We start from the raw sequence: 19317 nt of genomic DNA on the forward strand, positions 1-19317 counted from the left end.
AGATATCTGCATGTCACATGACTTGGAAAACAATATCACAATTGCTTAGGACACCTATCTTCTCTAGACCTACCAGGCTCCTAAGAGGAGCTCAGCCACATGCATCTGTGTCCTCTGCAATTCCCGGCACCTAGCAGGCTCTCGATTCATGAACATTCAGCGTTATCCAAAGTCATTGTTCCCTCCACCAAACACCCAATACAAATCAGCCTTGAAAACTGCATGAAGCAACTTGACAGTTGCCTTAGGAAGGTACTGCAGGATTGGAGCACTTCCCCAAACTTGGATCTGATCAGAATTCCAGGGGACCTGGACTGTCAGAAATCCTTGGCCTGTTCTCCACAAGGCCCAAGATAGCTCAGGCTTTTCAGTGAGTCCTTGTACCTGATTCCGTTGGGCAGCAGGCCTTTTGTGTAGGATTTAGGTATTAATAAGGACAGCTAACAGGTACTTCGTGCTGTCCTAGCACCTTACATGTTAGTGCATTCAATTCTTACCACCTTACAAAGTAGGTTTTATTACTTTCTTTGTTTTACTCATTTAACAGGCCCAGAAAACAGGCAGAGCTGGAATTTGAACCCAGGCATTCTGGTTCCAGAGCACTCATTTGTAAGCACCACCATTTTTTTTTTTCTTAATATAAATTTATTTTTGGCTGCATTGGGTCTTCGTTGCTGCACGCTGACTTTCTCTAGTTGCGGCAGGCGGCGTCTACTCTTCTTTGCGGTGCGCGGGTTTCTCATTGCGGTGGCCTCTCTTGTTGTGGAGCACAGGCTTAGTTGCTCCGCGGCATGTGGGATCTTCCCAGACCAGGGCTTGAACCCATGTCCCCTGCATTGGCAGGCCGATTCTTAACCGCTGCGCCACCAGGGAAGTCCCACCACTACGTATTTTTGAATAAACAAGATCCTTTTTTGGATATCCCAAATTCAGCTTTAACCTGGGCAACTAAGACCAAAATAAACTTAGAAATAGCAATGACACACCTGCAGCCCAGAGGACCCAAAGGTCTCTACTTGCTGACAGTGACCTGCTTGGCTTCCAGTCCACGCTGCCTGGCCTTCCTGACTGAAGCCACTTAATCCCATTTGTCAAGTTAGTGGCTGCACACATGCCACCAGCAGCTGCTGTGTTCTTAGCACAGGAACCTAAGGAGGCCTTCTCTCTGTGCAAACGAGCCTTGCAGATGGTGCTGCACTGACCTCGTTATCTGACTCTAGTGACCGCTCCCTCACATTTGAATCCTGGCCAGGTCGGTCAAGTCTGGTTGTCTGGATGTCCCTAGGCTGAACCAGCCTGCCAGCAGAATTTCACACAGGACTCCCAGCAAGTCCTGAAGTAAGCCGTTATCACAGTAAGAACAATCTTTCCACCTTCTGTTTATATACTCTTCTCACAAATGAAAAAACAGGCACTAGACACATTGAGACAAGGAGAGCCAGTGTGGGGCACGCAGGTATTCAGAACTCAAATCCAGGCAGACCAGGCAAGGTTAACGCATAGTAATAAATGAGATACAAAGTTGGTGTAATTATTTAATGACAGGAAAATAATGTTATGAAACAAGATGGTTACAAATAGTAGGTAAGGATGACTTACTTCACCTTTGATTAAAAAAAAAGTATGTATACAAAACACTGGAGGGTTATGTATCAAAATATTGGCAGTATTTACTTCTGTTCAGGGATTAAATATTCTTCTCTTTGCTTTTGTGTACTTTCTGAAACATGATTATTTCTGAAACAGAAAAGAATAGTTACTGGAAAGAGAAACAGTTATTAAATGCCAGAAGTCCAGCAATCAAGGTCTGAAACCCAGGACATGTCTAGCTAGGGGGACAGTGGTCGGGCCCAGGTGTGGAACAGTAAGTATATCATTCTCTCCTTTTCCTACTGCAGTGCTGTTTACCACTGTTTCTTCTACATTTGATACTTATATTTAATAGGAATCTATGAATAAGAACTGGTACAACAGCAAAATGATGCTAGCAACTTTGGTTTTAAATAGCTACAAAATGTAATAACCATTCTGTAGTTACAAGACACACTAAAAATAAAACATAAAACACACCAGAAATCAAAAGTTCCTACAACAAATAACCCCATCTGACTAAACCACTGACTTCGTTGCTCATTCTGATGTATGTTCGTTTTCAATTTTCACCATAAATCTGTTTTTCTTTCATGGATCTGAAAGAGGCAATTTTTCTCAAGATGCTCTGCCTTCTAAGTCCTTAGGAAGAGTTGGAAGGGCTCACCAAACTCCAAACCACTTCAAACAAACAAGTTTGACTGAGGAGTGTCACCATTCTCTGTGCCTTAAAAAAAAAAAAGTCTGCTAAGTTACCAAATGGAGAACAGCAGAGTATTATTACACCTGTAAATGAGGCTCAAAACTCTCAGATCCCGTCCCCACCCTACCCTCCCTGTCAGGACTGCTGGGGCACTTTACTCAAGTAACAATGACAACCCGTACTTCTTCCTCTTAAAAAAGTGAAATGGAGAAAGGATCATTGTTTTAAAATCCCACATATAAAAACAACAGTGTCACCTTTAACCGGTGACACCTTTAACCGTGCTTCTTAGGTATTTCCCAAAGCCCTCTGCCCTTTTACGTGGCAGCATTTTCAGCAGGGGGTCAGAAAACTACTGAAGTAAGGTCCAAGAAACAACTAAAGGTCCAAGAAACAACCAAAACTAAAAAAATAAACTGAGATAATTGCAGCTGTCCAGTGTCACCTGCCCTGTCTGGCAGGCTGACACAGCACCCTAAGCCATACAAGTCTTCAGACACCAGGAAGGAAAGGTACCAAAAGAATTACACTAGAACAGTAACCAGGTTTGGGAAAAAACAGATTTAAACTTAAAAACATTCTATCATCACAAAGACTAAGAAGATCCCTTGCTTTGTCCTTGGCCAATCATGAAATACTGAACTGTTTTATATCCCCAAAGAGACCCACTGGAAATATCAGTGCCAGCGCCCCAAGTCAATTCACACTCTTGTTAGATGAGTCCCAAATCCTACAGCAACAATTCCTTTGTTAGAGCAAGAAAAAAAAATCCATTTCAGGACAAAGGCGTGTCTTCAGTGAGAGAACTGCCTGCCGTCAGATGGTTTCTTGCTTATGTGCTTGAAGATCTTGGACTTCTCGACTTTTCTGGCTTTCTGGTAGCCGAAGCCACCGCCGCCACCCCTTTTTTTAAGTTTGCCGTCATTGCTGTTCACGTCTAAAGGGGGACGTTAAGGAAATCAAGCAACACAAAGACAAGGACTCCAGTCTACCGTCTGCAGAAGAACCAGCCAGCTGTACCCCAGGGGCCCCAGCACCCCTCCCCAGGCCACAAACACACGCGAACATGCCAGACAACCAGGAGTGGCCACGTGACTGTGGACTAAAACTAGCAGGGCAGATGTTTAGCCCAGTGCAATACTTGTATTTTTCCACGCAGTGAAGCCGAAGAGGTAAATCGCTAAGGGTATAGGAACACATTAAGAAATACTCCCAGTGTCAAAACAAAATGACTGTCACCTCTGTTGGGAGCTGATTCAGAGGTGCCTGACCGAGTGGAGCTGCTCTTCCTGTCACAAGGGGACTCACCATGTGCTCACAACAGCAGACATTCACTCGATGCTCATGATGCGGACGGCCACCCAAACTGTGGTCCTCCAAGTCCCCTTGGGAGTTTCTACCACAGTGTTAACGAGCAGGCCTCACTTTAGCTGGCTGTTTCTTCTGTTGAAAATGTGTAATAAAACACATATTACATATCGTAACAGAAGCAACTGGACGTGTTCCCTTTGCCTTTTATCTTGAGTAGCACTTAGGTTATTTTCTTTCACTGGTCTTGCAATTTCCTTGCATGAAATGCTTCAATGACTGAGAGGATAAGAACCCTCTGAGAGGTTCCATCTTGTCTTCAGCTTCTTCAAGGTATCCCGCTCCTCTGTGTACCCTGTATAGTGAAGCCACACAACCGCCAAGCCCTGCCCCTCTGAGCTTCTCCCCAGAACATACAACTCCCCCTGCTCCGTCTGCCACTCAAATTCTGATGTCTTTTTGAAAGCCATGAACTGTCTCGCTTCTGTAGTCTCCACCCTGACAATTAACCCCTGCCCACCCCATGTGAGCACTGACAAGAGGTCAGTGACCAGCTTGAAGGCCTGGGCCCTGCAGGCCTCGGCCAGAGCAACACACCAACCCAAGTGCTAAGCCCCAAGGCCCCCAGTCAAGCTTCTGTCCCTTAATGCCTGGACGAATTCATAACCACAAAGAAAAGGATACTCAAATCAACAAAAGGAGGCACCTTGAAACCAAATGACAGAGCAACCTGAGGCAAGTTTAAGTTATTAACATTAAAGATCTGTTTCAGCGAATGGGAATCATACGCTCGAATGTATGACTTATACGCTTCCTGGGCTGACTTATGAAGGAAGTAGTTCTTTTCAATCAGTTTTTCAAGCTGAAACAGAAAGAAATATTGCTTTTAATGAAATAAAAAAGCACGTCATATAAAACATTTGTTCCAATACACTTGCTCCAAGCTCTGTAATACCCGCAAAATCAGGCTGCAGTTAAGAATAATGACAAAATTATTGTTAAGATACGGACTGAAACAACGCAGAGAGCTTTGGAATGTGGTCACCAGCACAACAAGACACTGAAACAATCACTCAGTCCAAACTTGTACTCAGAGTACAACAACTGTCAATGAGACACTACAAAGGTGGTGCTGGGAAGACCCTTCCTCCCCCTCTGCCCTGCATACCTGAGACTGAATGTCAGAAATTTTGGACCAGGAAAACTCAAATTCACTTAATGGAACCTAGAAAACAAAAGCACGCAGATGAGTAAAGCAGGATGGCTCTGCTGCAGCTCGTCAGGCACTGAAGAGATGAAAGGGGACAGGCCTGTGGGATCCCACGGGCCAGACATCTGCTTGTCTCCCAATGCCAATGGGAAAGGCTTACCTTCCCTCTGTTCACTGCACAGGAATCACGCTATGGAACCCTCTTGAAAGAAAAGGCGAGAAACTGGCAGGGGCAATAAATCACTGAAGCCCTTTTCTCTAAACAAAGATCTCTGTGGATGCAACGTGACGAAGCAGCTTGAAGCTTCTAGCTGAAGGAACCACTAGCCCTTCTCTCCAACACCACACTGCCCTGTGACTAGGTCACAATGATCACAAACTCCTACAGGAAGGATATTTCTTAGCAGTTCTAACTTATTAGATGACTGGGAAAGTGCAAGACCGGTGCTAGATGCTGGGGGAAAAGAACAGCTGCCCAAATCATGGGCCCTGCCATCAGGGAGCCTGCAGCCTTGGGCGGAGACTGGTAAGTGACGAGACAGCTTGTCGAGCACCCGTGCTGGGGGGACATGAAGGAGGGCAGGGCCTCCCAGAGGAGACAGCAGCTAGCGGAAGCAGAGGCTATCTGAGAGCCAGGAAACAGGCATCTGGAGAAAAAGTGCAAGGGCTGATGGTAATCCCTAGGAACTGCTCCACGATGGGGGCAGTGGGGGAAGGAAAATCCACCAGGCGACACGGTGCCAGTGAAGAGGCCCGACAAGCATTCTCACGACCTGGCAAGAGAGAGGCCAAAGCCCGATTAGGGCGGACTGGAGACCAAAATCAGAGTTGTTGAAATATAACCCACTTTTCAAAACGGCAGACTGAGGAAAGGCGACAGGCAGTAGCCATGCTGGACCTAGTGATAGGAGAGCGGGTTTAGGGTTGAAGTTATTTTTTGGTCAGTCACTTGAGATGGTAAAGAGCTAACTGCCAGGGAGGGACTCAGTCAACGAATAAGGGCCTGAAGGAGGAGGAGGTAGGAAGGAATGGGTTCCCTTGGCCTCGGGCGAGGTGCAGACACCAGGGTGAAGACACGTGGAGAAAGGCTGCAGCAGGGGAGCAGAGATGACCGGTGTGGGGGAGCTCACTCACAAGGAGTGGAAGAGGTTTCAAACACGGCTGGGGGGATGAGTGGAGACTGGGAACTGGATGCACCCTGCGCGACACGGAGCTCAAGAACGGGGCCTCGAGGACAGTTTTCTGCTCACACTTCCTGGGGGCGACCCACATAAATCTCATCTGCTAAACTGCTGTAACAACTGTCCGAACAGCATGGCGACGACGCAGGACTCCTCGGACACACCTAGAAATGGTGCTTAAGGCCACGTGCACCGGTAACGAATTCCTCTCGAGAGGACTCTGTCCCCAGCTTAAGGTTGTCCAAGTGAAGGTCTTTACCTTGGATTGCTTCAAGTAGCGAAGGAAACCCAATTCTTCAGGGCGCAAAATGAGCAAGGCATGCCCTCTGCCGTTCAGGCCTCTGGCTGTTCTGCCCACACGATGAATGTATTCCTTTGGTGGAGAGAGAAAACCTGAGGTAATACACTGGTTTCCATGGCAACCCGTGGCGATCTGCACGTCCAGAACTCGCATGGTAGTGGACGGCAGTGTGCCAGCACATCAGTGTGAGACGGTGCCCACCTCCACCTAGTGGCATCACACAGCCCGTGACCATGCTCCCCAAAGCTAGTCCCCCATTCCTTCTGCAGGGAGCATCCCCACAGAGGTAACAGAGCCATGCCCGGGGCCAAGGAAAGCTAGACAGAACATTCACGATAATTCTATGATCTAATCAAATGACTATTAACTGTGCTTCAACTTCAAAAGGGCTTTGGGAAACATATTTAAATGCTGGCTGATAATTTATATAATCTATTGTTTGTTGAAATACCCAATAAAACTTATTTACTACATATACTAAAGAATGGTATCTATCTCTGTAAGCAAATTTTATTTCCTTCTGACATCTACTGCTCTTAACAGATCCTAACTTAAGTCCCACGGACACCTCTCAAATCTCCTTGCACACACCCTCTTTGGGTCCTGCAAAAGCCCTAAACACTATCAGCATCAGAGAAATACTGCAGTCACTGCACATTAAAGGGATATTCTGTGGAATGTGGAATTTCTCAGGGAACCTTGGGGTCATCCGGAGGGTCATACTGAACAATCCAGTCCACTTCAGGAATATCCAGCCCTCTAGCTGCCACGTCTGTACACAACAAGATCCCCGAATCTGCGTTGCAGAACTGGAAGAACGTGGTCGTACGCTTATTTTGTTTCTGCCTTCCCTAGAATCAAAACAAAACATCCATTGGAACAGAAAAGTTGAAGTTGTTTGCGGGAGGTCTCGATGTAGAATCCCCGACCTGTGGAACTATTACCCTGCTTTATTTCAAGTCCATAACCTGTCCTATTTCCTCAAGGGATGGCGTCCTCTCCTCCTTTCTGGTCCCCGCCCCTCCACCCCCAGCAAAGCTCCCTCCACACAGGATCAGCCACCCACTATTGCCCAAACTACTTAGAACTATGTCTGGAGGAGAGAGCAATACCTCAATCCCCACAGTCTGCATAACTCGATAAGTGTAAACTGTTTTTAATAAATTCATCATAATCACTTACATGAATGGCCAAGACAGGCAAATCGATGTAGTTCAGCAACTCATAGTGGTATTTCACGGACTTACAGGATGAAAAGAAGACCATTAGTTTCTTCTTCCGGTTCTTCTTAAGGAATGTAAAGAGTAGGAGGAATCTCTTTTCGGAAGGACAGACAACATATCCCTAAGAGAGGTTCAAGTGAACAGACACAAAATAATCAAAAGGACATTTTCAGCTTCATGAACTAATATAATTTGATGGAGAGCACAGATTAATACAGCATATACACTGTTATGCCTCACCTACAGCAAAATTACTGCCTTCATTATAACAACGCATTCCTAAAATAAGACTAATTTTAACTATTGACTCCTTTTATTGGCCACAATCACTGGATACTAAATACTTTCCATATTTCTGAGACTACTGGTTATTAAGTTCTTGTAATCATAATGTACTAATACCTCTATTAACTAGAACCCTCAAAGTGTATCAATGATTCATTTTTAGAAGGTCCTTAACAGCAAGATCTCAAATAACCACAGTCCTAAACACGATAACAAAGCTGGGTGAATATATTTTTAAAAATTAAACAACCAATGAAAGGTTTTTAAGCTAAAGTGTTACAGGAAACATATCATTCATCAAAAGACTCAACCTTACAGCTCTATTTTTAATCAACCTAGTCTGGATCTCCGTCACCTCATTTCCACAGCGAGGCGCCTGAATCCAGCCTCTCTGCCTTCTAACTAACTCACCTCACATCTTAGCGCAAGAGATGATTAAACAGCGAAATGCTTTTTACTCATCTAAAAGTGGCAGTGATATATTTAGTTCATTAACCCATTTGCTTCCTAGACGATCCTCCAAACACTTGCAAGGAAACACCAACGATCCTTAAAATTGAAGGTATTGACAAGAAGTACCTGCTCAAGACCATCCACGGTTGCATGAGCTTTATCGTCATCAACACCAACATACAAGGGCTCCTTTTTCAGAGAAATCCTTGCCAGGTCTTCAACTTTCCGAGTTTGTGTGGCAGAAAAGAGCATGGTCTGTCTGCGGGCTGAAACACACCCACATAAACATAACCCACATCCTTCAGGGAACCTTTAGAATTGCTTCACAACTAAAAACGCTCTCAGTGGAACTATCAGAAATGAGAGACATGGTATCACTATAAATAGTAAGAAAGGAACACCATGGACAACTTTATGTCTAGACATTTGACAACTAAGATGAAATGGATAGCTTCCTTGAAAAAGAAACTGCTAAAGCTTGCTCAAGAAGAAATAGAAAACCTGAATAGCCTTGTATCTGTTAAGGAAATTATAGTTAAAATCTTCATGTAAAGAAGACTCCAGCCCCAATGGCCTCTGCTGTTGAAGTCTATCAAACACTTAAGAAATATTATCAATATTTCATAAACTCTCCAGGACATTGAAGAGAGCTGACTTCCCAACTCATACCTTTTACAAAGTTTTAGCAAAGTGAATCCAGAAATATATATAAAGGATAATGCACCATGACCAAGTGGGGTTTATTCTAGGAATGCAGGGTTGGTTAACAGTTGAAAATTAACCAATATAATTTACCATATTAACAGACTAAAGAAAAAACATCTGATCATTTCAACAGACACAGAAAAAACATCTGTCAGAATTTATTTCTGATTTAAGAAAAAATCTCAGCAAACTAGGAACAAAAGGGATCACCCTCAGTCTGATATAGGGCATACAGATCTAGAGCATCTACAGCTAACATCATACTTAATGGTGAAAGACTGAATGCTTTCCCACCTAAGATCAGGAGTAAGACAAAGATGTCTTCTCTTGCCAGTTCTATTCAGGATCATACTGGAGGTTCTGGCCAGCTCAATCAGGCAAGAAAACAACTAAGTGAAAAACTTTATCTCACAAAGATATGAAAAAACCTGTACACTGAACTCTGAAACACTGCTGAGAGAAATTAGGGAGCTAATAAACGAAGATCTACCTCATTCACGTGCTGAATGACTCAACACTGTCTTCCACCAATGATCAACATTCAGTACAATCCCAAGATCACCAGAGATTAACCAGCTGATTCTAACATTCATATAGAAATGCCAAGGACAAGACCAGCCAAAACAATTTTGAAAATGAACAAAGTTGGATGGTTAACACTACCTAATTTCAAGATTTAACAGGAGGAACTGGAAATTCCATACACTGCTGATGGGGATGTAAATTGGTACAAGTTAAACATACACCAGCCACTCCATTCCTAGGTAATCACCCAACAGAAAAGGAGATATATGCCCACAAAAAGAGTTGTAGATGGATGTTCATAGCAACTTTATTTGTAGTAGACTGAAACCGTTAACAACACAGTCGTCCATCAACAGTTAAATGGATAAACAGGTTGTAGCATATTTATACACTAGAACACCACTGAGGAATAAGGCAAAGAACTACTGATATGTGTAACGGCACAGACGAATCACAGAAGGATTTGCTGAGCACAAGAAACCAGACAAAAAGAGTTACACTGCATATGAATTCATATGAATCCCTGGAAAATGCAAACTGATCTACAGTGACAGGAAGCAGATCAATAGTCACCTGTGAGAGAGATGTGCATGGCAGCTGTTGGACGCAGGGGACGGTGAGAGGGAGGGATTACAAAGGCACAAAGAAAGTTTTGAGGGTTATGGAAATGTTCACTGTATTGACTGTGGTGATGGTTTCGAGGTGCAAACAGGCCAAAAACGTATCAAATCATACATTTAAAATATGTACAGATTATTATGTTAATTATACCTCAATGAAGTATTAAAAAAGCAATTGTATAATGTACTGAACTATGGTGTTTTTATAGATATAAGCGGTTTACAATGTTTCAAGTACTATAACCAAGGTATGTACCACTCAAACATAACACAGAAAGCAGCAAGTCAATGGCTACCCAGGAGATGTGAGATGGGGTGGCGGGGACGGACGGGAACAAGACGTACGTTAGGACTGTTCAACTTGCATGGCAGCCTCTCAAATGGCAAAACCACTGCATTAAGTCACTAGTGAGAGTGATGCTTATGTTGCAAACTACATCTGAGGGTGACTGGCACAACCACTTCACTTGCTAAGTTAAAATTCTGACATTAGTAGTTTTCATACAGGAAGAATTCTCATCTACTTCCAACAGCTACTCGGCAAACCACATGCAGATGCTACCTACTTACTTGGCAGAAGTTTAATAATTTGCTTTAATTCTTCTTCAAACCCAACATCCAAGATACGATCAGCCTCATCAATAACCAGACACTGTAGGTTTTTATACATAAACCCTGGTGTATTCTGACAAGACAAAGGACAAAGAAAAACTGTTAGCTGTCAAGTTTATGTTTCACACAGACAAAAGATGGGGACCACAAAATAGTGTTCTCTTACCTGCATATGGTCCAGGAGACGGCCTGGTGTGGCCACAATGACGTTGATCCCATTGGCAAGCTTCTGTGCTTCAGCAGATCTGTTACTGCCACCCATTATTAACCCATACGTGTGAACATGGTGTGTCATCAGTTCCTTAAGGACACCAAAAGTCTGCATGGCCAGTTCTCTAGTAGGTGAGAGAATAAGGACTCCTGTTCCTAAAAAGCAAAAGAGGATATACAGTGAAAGTCAAACTGTAGTTATCACCAGGAGTCCACCAATAGCTACAACAGACTTCCAGTGGGATACTGGCAGAACCAATGGGACCACAGACTTACCATTCCTGGGCATGAACCTTAACTTAACAATGAGTTCAACTGCAGGAATGAGAAATGCCAGGGTTTTGCCACTGCCTGTTTTTGCAGCTGCCAGAAGATCCCTAAAAAATAAAAAGGAAAAGGAGAGAGACATTTAGTCTACTCATTCAACAAGTACCATGTACTATCACACATGTTTTAGGCACTGAGGCTGGATCATAACAAGAAAAAAGTCCCCACCTTCTCTATCACTGAAATCAATCATGTGGGTTATAAATACTTAACTCAAAAATAAGAATTGTGCTAAAAACAGAAGTGAACAATTTTCTCCAAACATCAGTAAAGAAGCTAAAGCCTTTAACGAAGGTTGGGTATGTTACCCAACACGGTGCAAGATCAATAGAACATACCAGTATTTTCTTTCCAAACTACTAGCACTAAAAATAGCACTAATGCCCAAACCTCAATGTTAATCATACCTGCCTTCCAGAAGTGGTCTGATACTTTTATGCTGAATTTCAGTCATGTTTGTAAAGCCCATTTCTTTTATTGCCTTCAGAGTGTTCTCATTGACAAGATTAGTCAGAGAATCAAACGAAGTATCCTCAAAAGCTCCTAAAGAGAAGACAGTTTATCATTAGCAAATTTATCTTTTCTTAATACTTAATATTGCTAGCTTCCTAAATTAGTTTTGCTGATTGAAAACATTACTGGGTTGGTGTCAAGCTTAGAAGAGCTTCTTCCAATAAGAAGAGAATAAACCCCAACCATTCCTATAAAAAACCCTTATACCTTTGTAGTTTCTCCACTGCTAATGGCCGTGTGATGTAAAGTCCAGAGCCTATACTGTAACAAAATAACAGACGGAGAGGTGGTACAGTCAAGGGACTTGTATGAAATGAAAATGCCAAGGTGGCGGGAAGGGGAGAGGGGAGAGACGGGGGTGGTTTGCAGGGGGAGAGTTCAGAGAGAAATGAAATGTTTAAGAAATGTGAAATAAAAAGTGAAAGCATTCAGTGTAATAAAAACTGAATACGAAATCAATCAAAATAGTAACTCTCACTCCAGAAAGACAACTGAGAAGAGTCAGATGTAGCCACAGATGGTTAGACTGTACCCATATATCAGGTGTGCTGTGGTTCTCCAGCAGGGGGAGGTATCAGGATCACCCGGGAGCTCCCCACCCCACACGTGCCCTGGCTATAACCCAAGTTTTGGCAACCTTGCCACCACTGACATTTTGGGATGGATAATTTTTTGTTGTGAGAGGCTGTCCTATGCATTATAGGATGTCCTGCAGCATCATTGACTTCTACCTACTGGATGCCTGTAGCCTGCCCCCAGTTCTGACAACCAAACATATTGGTGGCCAACCCTCATGGTTTGCCTGGGACAGAGGTTTAAGGGATGCAGGACTTTGAATGGGAAAACTGGGATGAGCCGGTCACCCTACCTGGGAGGTAAAATTACCCTGTTTGAGAACCACTGCCAAAACCTTTGCAATTTTGATTATGGAGATTGGGTGCTGGGCCTCAATTATTTTAATAAACAAAAAACCCAAACCAAACAACCCAAGCAACTGCTAGACATTTCTGGTTAGGAGCAACTGATTCTAGCCTAAACGCTTGACTTTACAGGTAAAGAAATAGAGGCTAAAGGAGGTGACTCTGGCACAAGCCCCTCAATAAGGTTAATTTCACCCTTCTCTTTTAGTAATGGAGCCAGTATTGAACCTCTGGGCTCCAGACTTCCGGGCCAATGATTTTCCTACAACATGGAGTGAGCTTTAGAAAGTGACAAACCAAAGGAACAGAGGACCCCAAGAACTATTCGTGTGCATGTCAAAATATTTAGTGTTAGAAATAAAGAAAAGGGAAAAATAGAGAAAGAAACAAAAACTGAGGCACACAACGTGGATGATAAAAAGCAACAGATACAAAACCATTTCTTGTCAATACTTATTTTTTCCAGGTAAATTAAATGCCACAACTGAACCTTTAAATACTATAATCCAAGGAGGCATGCCATTTTAGAGAAGATCTATCTGGAAAATGTTGATAGCTACCTGTCAGTCCCAGGGGAAGGCTGGGTACCATGCTGTCATCGTCCTCATTGTCTGGCTTCTCCACACGGTTCTCTGTTTCTTCAGGAGCCTGGGCACCATCTTCAGAGTCTCCTTTGTCTTCAGTTTTTGCTTTTTTGGAATCTTTGGATTAAAGGACAAACCGCCCCCCCAAATTTTTTTCTTAAAATAAGCATACCAGATGAGACCATAAAAGACATGTGATGCAAAAAGGCATATTTTCAAAAGCTTAACATACTTTCAGTTTTAATTTGCTAAGAATCTCTTTTTCCTGATTAAAAAATCTGGCTATATTAAAAAACCCAGTGGGACACACAGATTTGCCAACGAACTTTATTTTTTAGGCTTCTTAATACATATTCTTTTACTGAAGTATAGTTGATTTACAATATTGTGTTGGTTTCAGGTATACAGCAAAGTGATTCAGTTCTACATACATATATGTATATATTGACATTCTTTTTTAAAAATTCTTTTTCATTATATTGAATACAGTTCCCTGTGCTATACAGTAAATCCTTGTTCTTTGTTTTATATACGGTAGCATGCATCTGTTAACCCCATATTCCCAATTTATCCACCCCCATCACCTTTGGTAACCATAAGCTTGTTTTCTGTCTGTGAGTCTGTTCCTGTTTTGTAAGTTCATTTGTACTATTTTTCAGATTCCACATATATGTGATATCATATAATATTTCTTTCTCTGTCTGACTTACTACTTATGTATTATACCATCTTAAGTGAGCAAGAAATTTTTTATAAGCTGAACTAAACAATTTAAGTATGTTAATCACACCCAGTTCTATAAACTTTACTGAGAAAAAAACAAGGGCAAGTCATTAACGTTTTTTAAAATAACTTGTAACAAGCACCGGTTTTTCCTCCTATGCCATTAAACACAAATTTTCTATAAAAGCTAATTTTGTTTTAAAGGGGAACAGAAACACAAAAGGCCCTTCATGTTACTAGAGGCAGACTACAAAGCAAGAGCAACAATCTACTTAGCTGGGCGATAAGAAACTGGCCTGTTCCTTGAATGTAAGTGGTGAGGGGAGGAGAGGGAAGGCCTCCTGGCTTTTCATTTCTACATCCACAACTCTCGTAACATAGTCCCTTAAACTACCTTTGCAGTCTTACCTCCCATCATGATCTTAAATGTTCCACTCTGGGCCAAATGGGTTAACTACCATGCTGGGCTTTTACAAGTTTATGGCAGTTAGCGATGCTAGTTAGAACAGAATTGACCTAAACCAGAACTCAGACTCTTTCTAGCCCAGGACTGGCCTCTTCCTTGGACCTTACTACAACCCTTCTGGGAAATGGTCAACACTGCAGGACCCACACGTTCAAAGGCCATGGATATTATCAGCTGGTCTTCAAGGCTTATTACTTCTGTTTTCCTTAAAACAGTTCTTAACGGTTACCAATAGGATTTAAACTCCCAGCCCTGTGATTCAATGCTTGAGAGAAGAAATAATATCACTTCCTTAGGCATACTCAGAACAAGAATCCTAAGGGCACTAATCATTTTAGAATAGGATTACAATCACTTTAAATCAAAACTGTAATATCTAATCCTCATGCTTTTCTCTATCTTATTTCACTTTTTGTTTAAACGATTTCTCATAACTTACGAATGTATTATAGCCTGTAGGTAGTAAAAAGACAGCCATGCATGTTTGGAAAATTCAAAGTGTCTTTCTAAATGAAACCTTTATTTCAGACAAAAGATGAATAGGATATGCTAACACGTGCCTGCAAACTTCTATAAAGGGCCAGACTGTAAATATTTTAGGCTTTGCAGGCCATATGGTCTCTATCACCACAAAGGCCAAGTAAAACAATGGGCATCTCAGTGTTCCAATTAAGCTTTATTTGCAAAAACAGGCAGAAGGCTGAATAGTTTGCTGACACCTGTTCTATCTTGTCTTGAAATCTCTGCTTGCTCACATTTCAATTAAAATGCCTATTCTTTCACCTAAGCTTATTCAATCCAAGAATCTTGCAAAAGAAAATAGCCCTGCCTCCCCAGTCCTGGCCATTCTACTCACTTGGAAATTAACGTTCCATTTATTCAGAAGTTTCCTAACTGCTATTTTATACACTTTGCATATCCAAATTATCACTAAGTTGCCTTTCAAAGGCAGGAATTTATTGTAGGAAAAAGGAATGGGGCAAAAAAAAAAGTAAATGAAAAGAATCGCTAATGCAAAGTCCTTGACACATAAAGACCCAAGATAGATTCTACTACCAGCCCAGATTTCTTTAGTGTCAGTAATTCCACAATTCTCTTTGGAAACAGGTAAACCTAAAATATTTTCCATGAGATCTTATGGAAAAACCCGAATGAACTTTCTGGCCAGCCCAATACTATGTCATAGTACATTCTGTTTATCATAAAAAGCTCAGATAGTTAACTGCCCAAGAAGAGCAGTATTTTGAGAAACGTTAAACTGCAGTCCCCCCCCACCCCCGGCCCCCTCAATGTTTGCTTTAGCTACCAGGCTAGTTTCTCCTATGCCAGTAAGTACAGAGGAGTCTTGCATGTCATGTGGACATAAGAAGAAGAGAGGAAAAGCAGAATGATAACTTGAAAACCTGAATAGCTTAAGTTCAAAGACAATACATACCAGGCCCAGCATCATCCACTATTTTTCTCTTTTTCTTCTTCTTCTTCTTCTTTTTTGATTCTGAATTGGGAGACTGTATTGCTGCTTCCCCACTGGTCAGCGTGGTAGATTTCTTGGAGGATTTTTTAACTTTTACATTTTCCACTGTTTCTTTAGGTAAGTCTCCATTTTTCTTGGAGGATTTTTTAACTTTTACATTTTCCACTGTTTCTTTAGGTAAGTCTCCATTTTGGGCTTCTGACCAGCCTGCATTCATAGACTGTTTTAGGAATTTTTTAACTTTTCCACCTACTACTGCTTCTTCAGAGATGTCTCCATTTTGGGTTTCTGACAAGCCCACATTCACAGACTGTTTTAGGGACTTTTTAATTTTTCCACCTCCCACTGTTCTTTCAGACACATCTCCATTTTGAGTTTCTGACAAGTTCACAGCTGAGGCCCCTGTTTAAAAACAGAACACACATATTGACAAAGAAGGAGAGGTTTACTTAGAAACACTGGTATCCCAAATGAGAAATGTCATGGCTTCCAGGACTGAAATGATTTAGTTTTTACTTTCCTGGCATGTATATTAAGACAACTTCCAATTTTACAGTGTTCTACTGCAGGACAAATAAATTAAAAAAAAAAAAAAAGGGAAAGCCACACTGATTTTTTAACTTAAAAAACCACATCTCTGTCCATAAGGAGTTAAAAGTCTGGACCAGGAAAACTTCAGTGAGGTTAAATAAACAGATGGGGCCAATGTTACTTACAAAATAGACATTCTAATATTAGGTATCTGACAAATATACTTTCCTAGACATCAGTGAGTTGAAAATTCTGTTGATGTAACCACTTATTTGTCTTGATATTTATCATATATAAATGCCTAAGACTGTCTTTACAAAAGTTCCTGTTTATATACAGAAAAAGCACCATCTTCTGTTACCTTTAACTAAGAAGCAGTTAGCAACGCTTTGTTATTCTATAGGAAATGGAAATATAAGGGAACTTCAAAAACATTATTCCTAAAACCCACACACTTCTTCTCTCCTCCAGGATTTCTTTCAATCAACTGATCTCTGCAGAAAACCAGCTAGTGTAAGGCATTATGCCTCCAACACTGCCCTAGGGGGCTTCTGTATTACACAGGACCGAAAAAGGTTAACATAACTTCAGGATGTCTGACCCACTGTCAGGAAGTTAGGACTGCAAATGAGGTAGGTAAAGAAAAGTGACATTCAGGTAAAATGCCTTTCATGGAAGTCTTTAAGGATGCAAATACGTAGAAGCTCTTAAGAAATTTATAACCTAAAGTTAGTGGTGACAGGAAGACAGGGCACGAGATTACGCACATGCGTATGATATATGCAAAAAGTCACTTTGGGAGCTGAAAATGATGAAGTTCTTCAAGAGTCGAAACAGAGGGCAGGTGGGTAGGGGAAGGCAAGGGTATCAGGAATGTTCTGTGAAGTGCGACACCCAGCTTGCTCTGAAGCGACAGAGACACGAGACAAATGATGTGAAAGGAAGATGCGGGGAGGTGAGAAAGTTCCACGTGACTGATTGGAAATGGGGGTTGGGGGTGACCCTAGAGGTGGTGAGGAAGTCAGAAAGGGAGGGTGGAAGTGGGGCAGGCTGGAAACGAACTCTTAGAAGCCTCCTGCCCGAACTCTGTAAGGACAAACTGCTGCTCAGAAAGGGCAGATCTGGGGCCACGCGGAGAGTCGGCATCTGCGCGGGGCCCGACGGGAGGCCGCCCCGGCCTGCCTTTCCACGCTCCGCAAGCACGCGCGCTCTGCGGGGACGCTGCCAGCGCTACATCGGGGCCGCAGGGCCTCCCCACCAGCGCCGCTCGGCCGCTCGGCCCCGCGGCCGCCGCAGAGCGCCACGGCCCACGTGCTGGCTCCCTCCGCAACCCAGGCCGCCGCGAAGCTCAGCGCATCTCACCCTGGAGCTTTAGGTTTCGCTCTCGCAATTTGAGGTTCCGCTTCTCGATCTTCTTGCGTAAAAGTTTCATCGGTAAATGAGACATGTTGCCGGTGAAATGCCTTCTCGCCGGCGCCACACCCGGCTTCTCTGCTCTCCCCGGTGACGTTACTTCCTTTCCGGCCACCCGAGCTCAGTTCAGCCAGCCGGAAATACGTCACAGGAGCGCTCGCGGTCGGCGGAGCGGAAGTGGGTCCGGAGCGGAAATGCTTCCGGGCGCGTGCGCCGTCTTACCCTTGGAGAACGGATTCTCTGCAGCGCCCTCTAGGGGAACGTAGGACTGGCCCTGCGCTGTGTTCCTTCGCATTGTGCCCGAGCCAGCAGAGCACTGGGGACATGTGGTAGTTTGAGCTTCTCCCGGGGAAGTGGGAAAAATCAAGGCCGAGCAGAGGGCCTTAGGGAGTCTCCATTCTTATGTTCCTACCCTCTTTGGATCCTGGACGATTTAAGTTGAGTAGTACCTAAATTACGTAGATGTGTGTTTTCAAACTTGTTTGACCGCTCTCCTTAGTGAGAAATACACTTTCCATGTCACTTGCTACCCAGCAATCCACACATAAATATAACATTTCTCAAAGCAATACCCTAACTTTTGTTTCACTTTGACGTTTTCTTTGATACCATTCATCCCATCCTAAATTCTGAGTCCGTTAAATATTCTAATTAGAATGCATTTAAATTGATTTTACTACTCTATTAAAGGATTGGCTGCAGTTTGAAAAACGAAGGTTTATAATCCCCAAAGCTCATACCCACAGACCCTTCAGAAGTCAGGACAGAAATTACAATCTGGCTGGCCAGTAGACATTTTTGTGTGTGTGGAAGAGGGTACATTAAAAAAAAAAATGTTGCCAACATTAAAAATTTGGGATAGTTCTTGTAGAAATTCACATTTTTCTTTAAAAATTCGTCCTAATGGGTTCAAATTCCCCTTGGCAATAATCAATTTGAGCTGAACGATATTGGAAGGGTTAATGAAAGCTAGAATAATTTGTTCACTTGGAGTGGCAGAGCATGAGCTCATAGGGATTAGACATAATCATAGGGAAAAAGAGAGAGGGTGAAAACTTGGGAGGGAGTTTAAACAGAATGTAAATAAACTGACTGAGAAATCACATTGAGTTGGACTAGAAATTGAAACAAACCATGATGTGCTTAAGTTGTTACTAATTCGGTGGGTTAACAGATGAGTCAGAAATTTAAACTGGCACACATGCACAGACACACACACCCACAGACACACACACAGACACTCACCCCCACAGACACACAGACAGACACACACACAGACAGACACACACACACAGGCACACAGACACACAGATATACATACATACATACACACATATCTCAGTTTAAATATATATTTAAATTGATATATATCAGTTTATATATTTGCCTATATACACTGTATTTTTTATATTTAAATTTTTTTGTATATTGTGAAGTTTA

General features: G+C 42.6%; 1 protein-coding gene across 1 annotated transcript; it reads right to left on the reverse strand.

Moving 5' to 3' along the window:
• Positions 1-1528: 1528 nt before the first annotated feature.
• On the reverse strand, positions 1529-17998 carry DDX18 (DEAD-box helicase 18). Its single transcript, XM_082841628.1, has 14 exons — positions 17827-17998; positions 15895-16335; positions 13247-13387; positions 11661-11796; positions 11203-11303; positions 10883-11082; positions 10675-10789; positions 8381-8520; positions 7476-7637; positions 6992-7144; positions 6252-6365; positions 4770-4826; positions 4286-4463; positions 1529-3230 (listed from the first exon to the last, which is right to left on the reverse strand). Exons 1-14 carry the CDS (start codon positions 17909-17911, stop codon positions 3088-3090), a joined length of 2166 nt encoding a protein of 721 aa, XP_082697754.1. The 5' UTR covers positions 17912-17998; the 3' UTR covers positions 1529-3087.
• Between the last annotated feature and the right edge of the window lie 1319 nt (positions 17999-19317).

The sequence above is a fragment of the Leucopleurus acutus genome (genome assembly GCF_964270905.1).
Source record: "Leucopleurus acutus genome assembly, chromosome: 6".
In the NCBI taxonomy this organism is placed as follows: domain Eukaryota; kingdom Metazoa; phylum Chordata; class Mammalia; order Artiodactyla; family Delphinidae; genus Leucopleurus; species Leucopleurus acutus.

Bases quoted from the DNA above. Each gene is read 5' to 3' on its own strand.
- DDX18 (XM_082841628.1), bottom strand. From the start codon at position 17,911: ATGTCTCATTTACCGATGAAACTTTTACGCAAGAAGATCGAGAAGCGG. The intron at 13,388-15,894 runs GTATGTATTGTC...TTTAATCCAAAG, and splicing joins AGTGGATGATGCTGGGCCTG to ATTCCAAAAAAGCAAAAACT. The intron at 7,145-7,475 runs GTAAGTGATTAT...TTTTGATTCTAG, and splicing joins TGCCTGTCTTGGCCATTCAT to GGAAGGCAGAAACAAAATAA.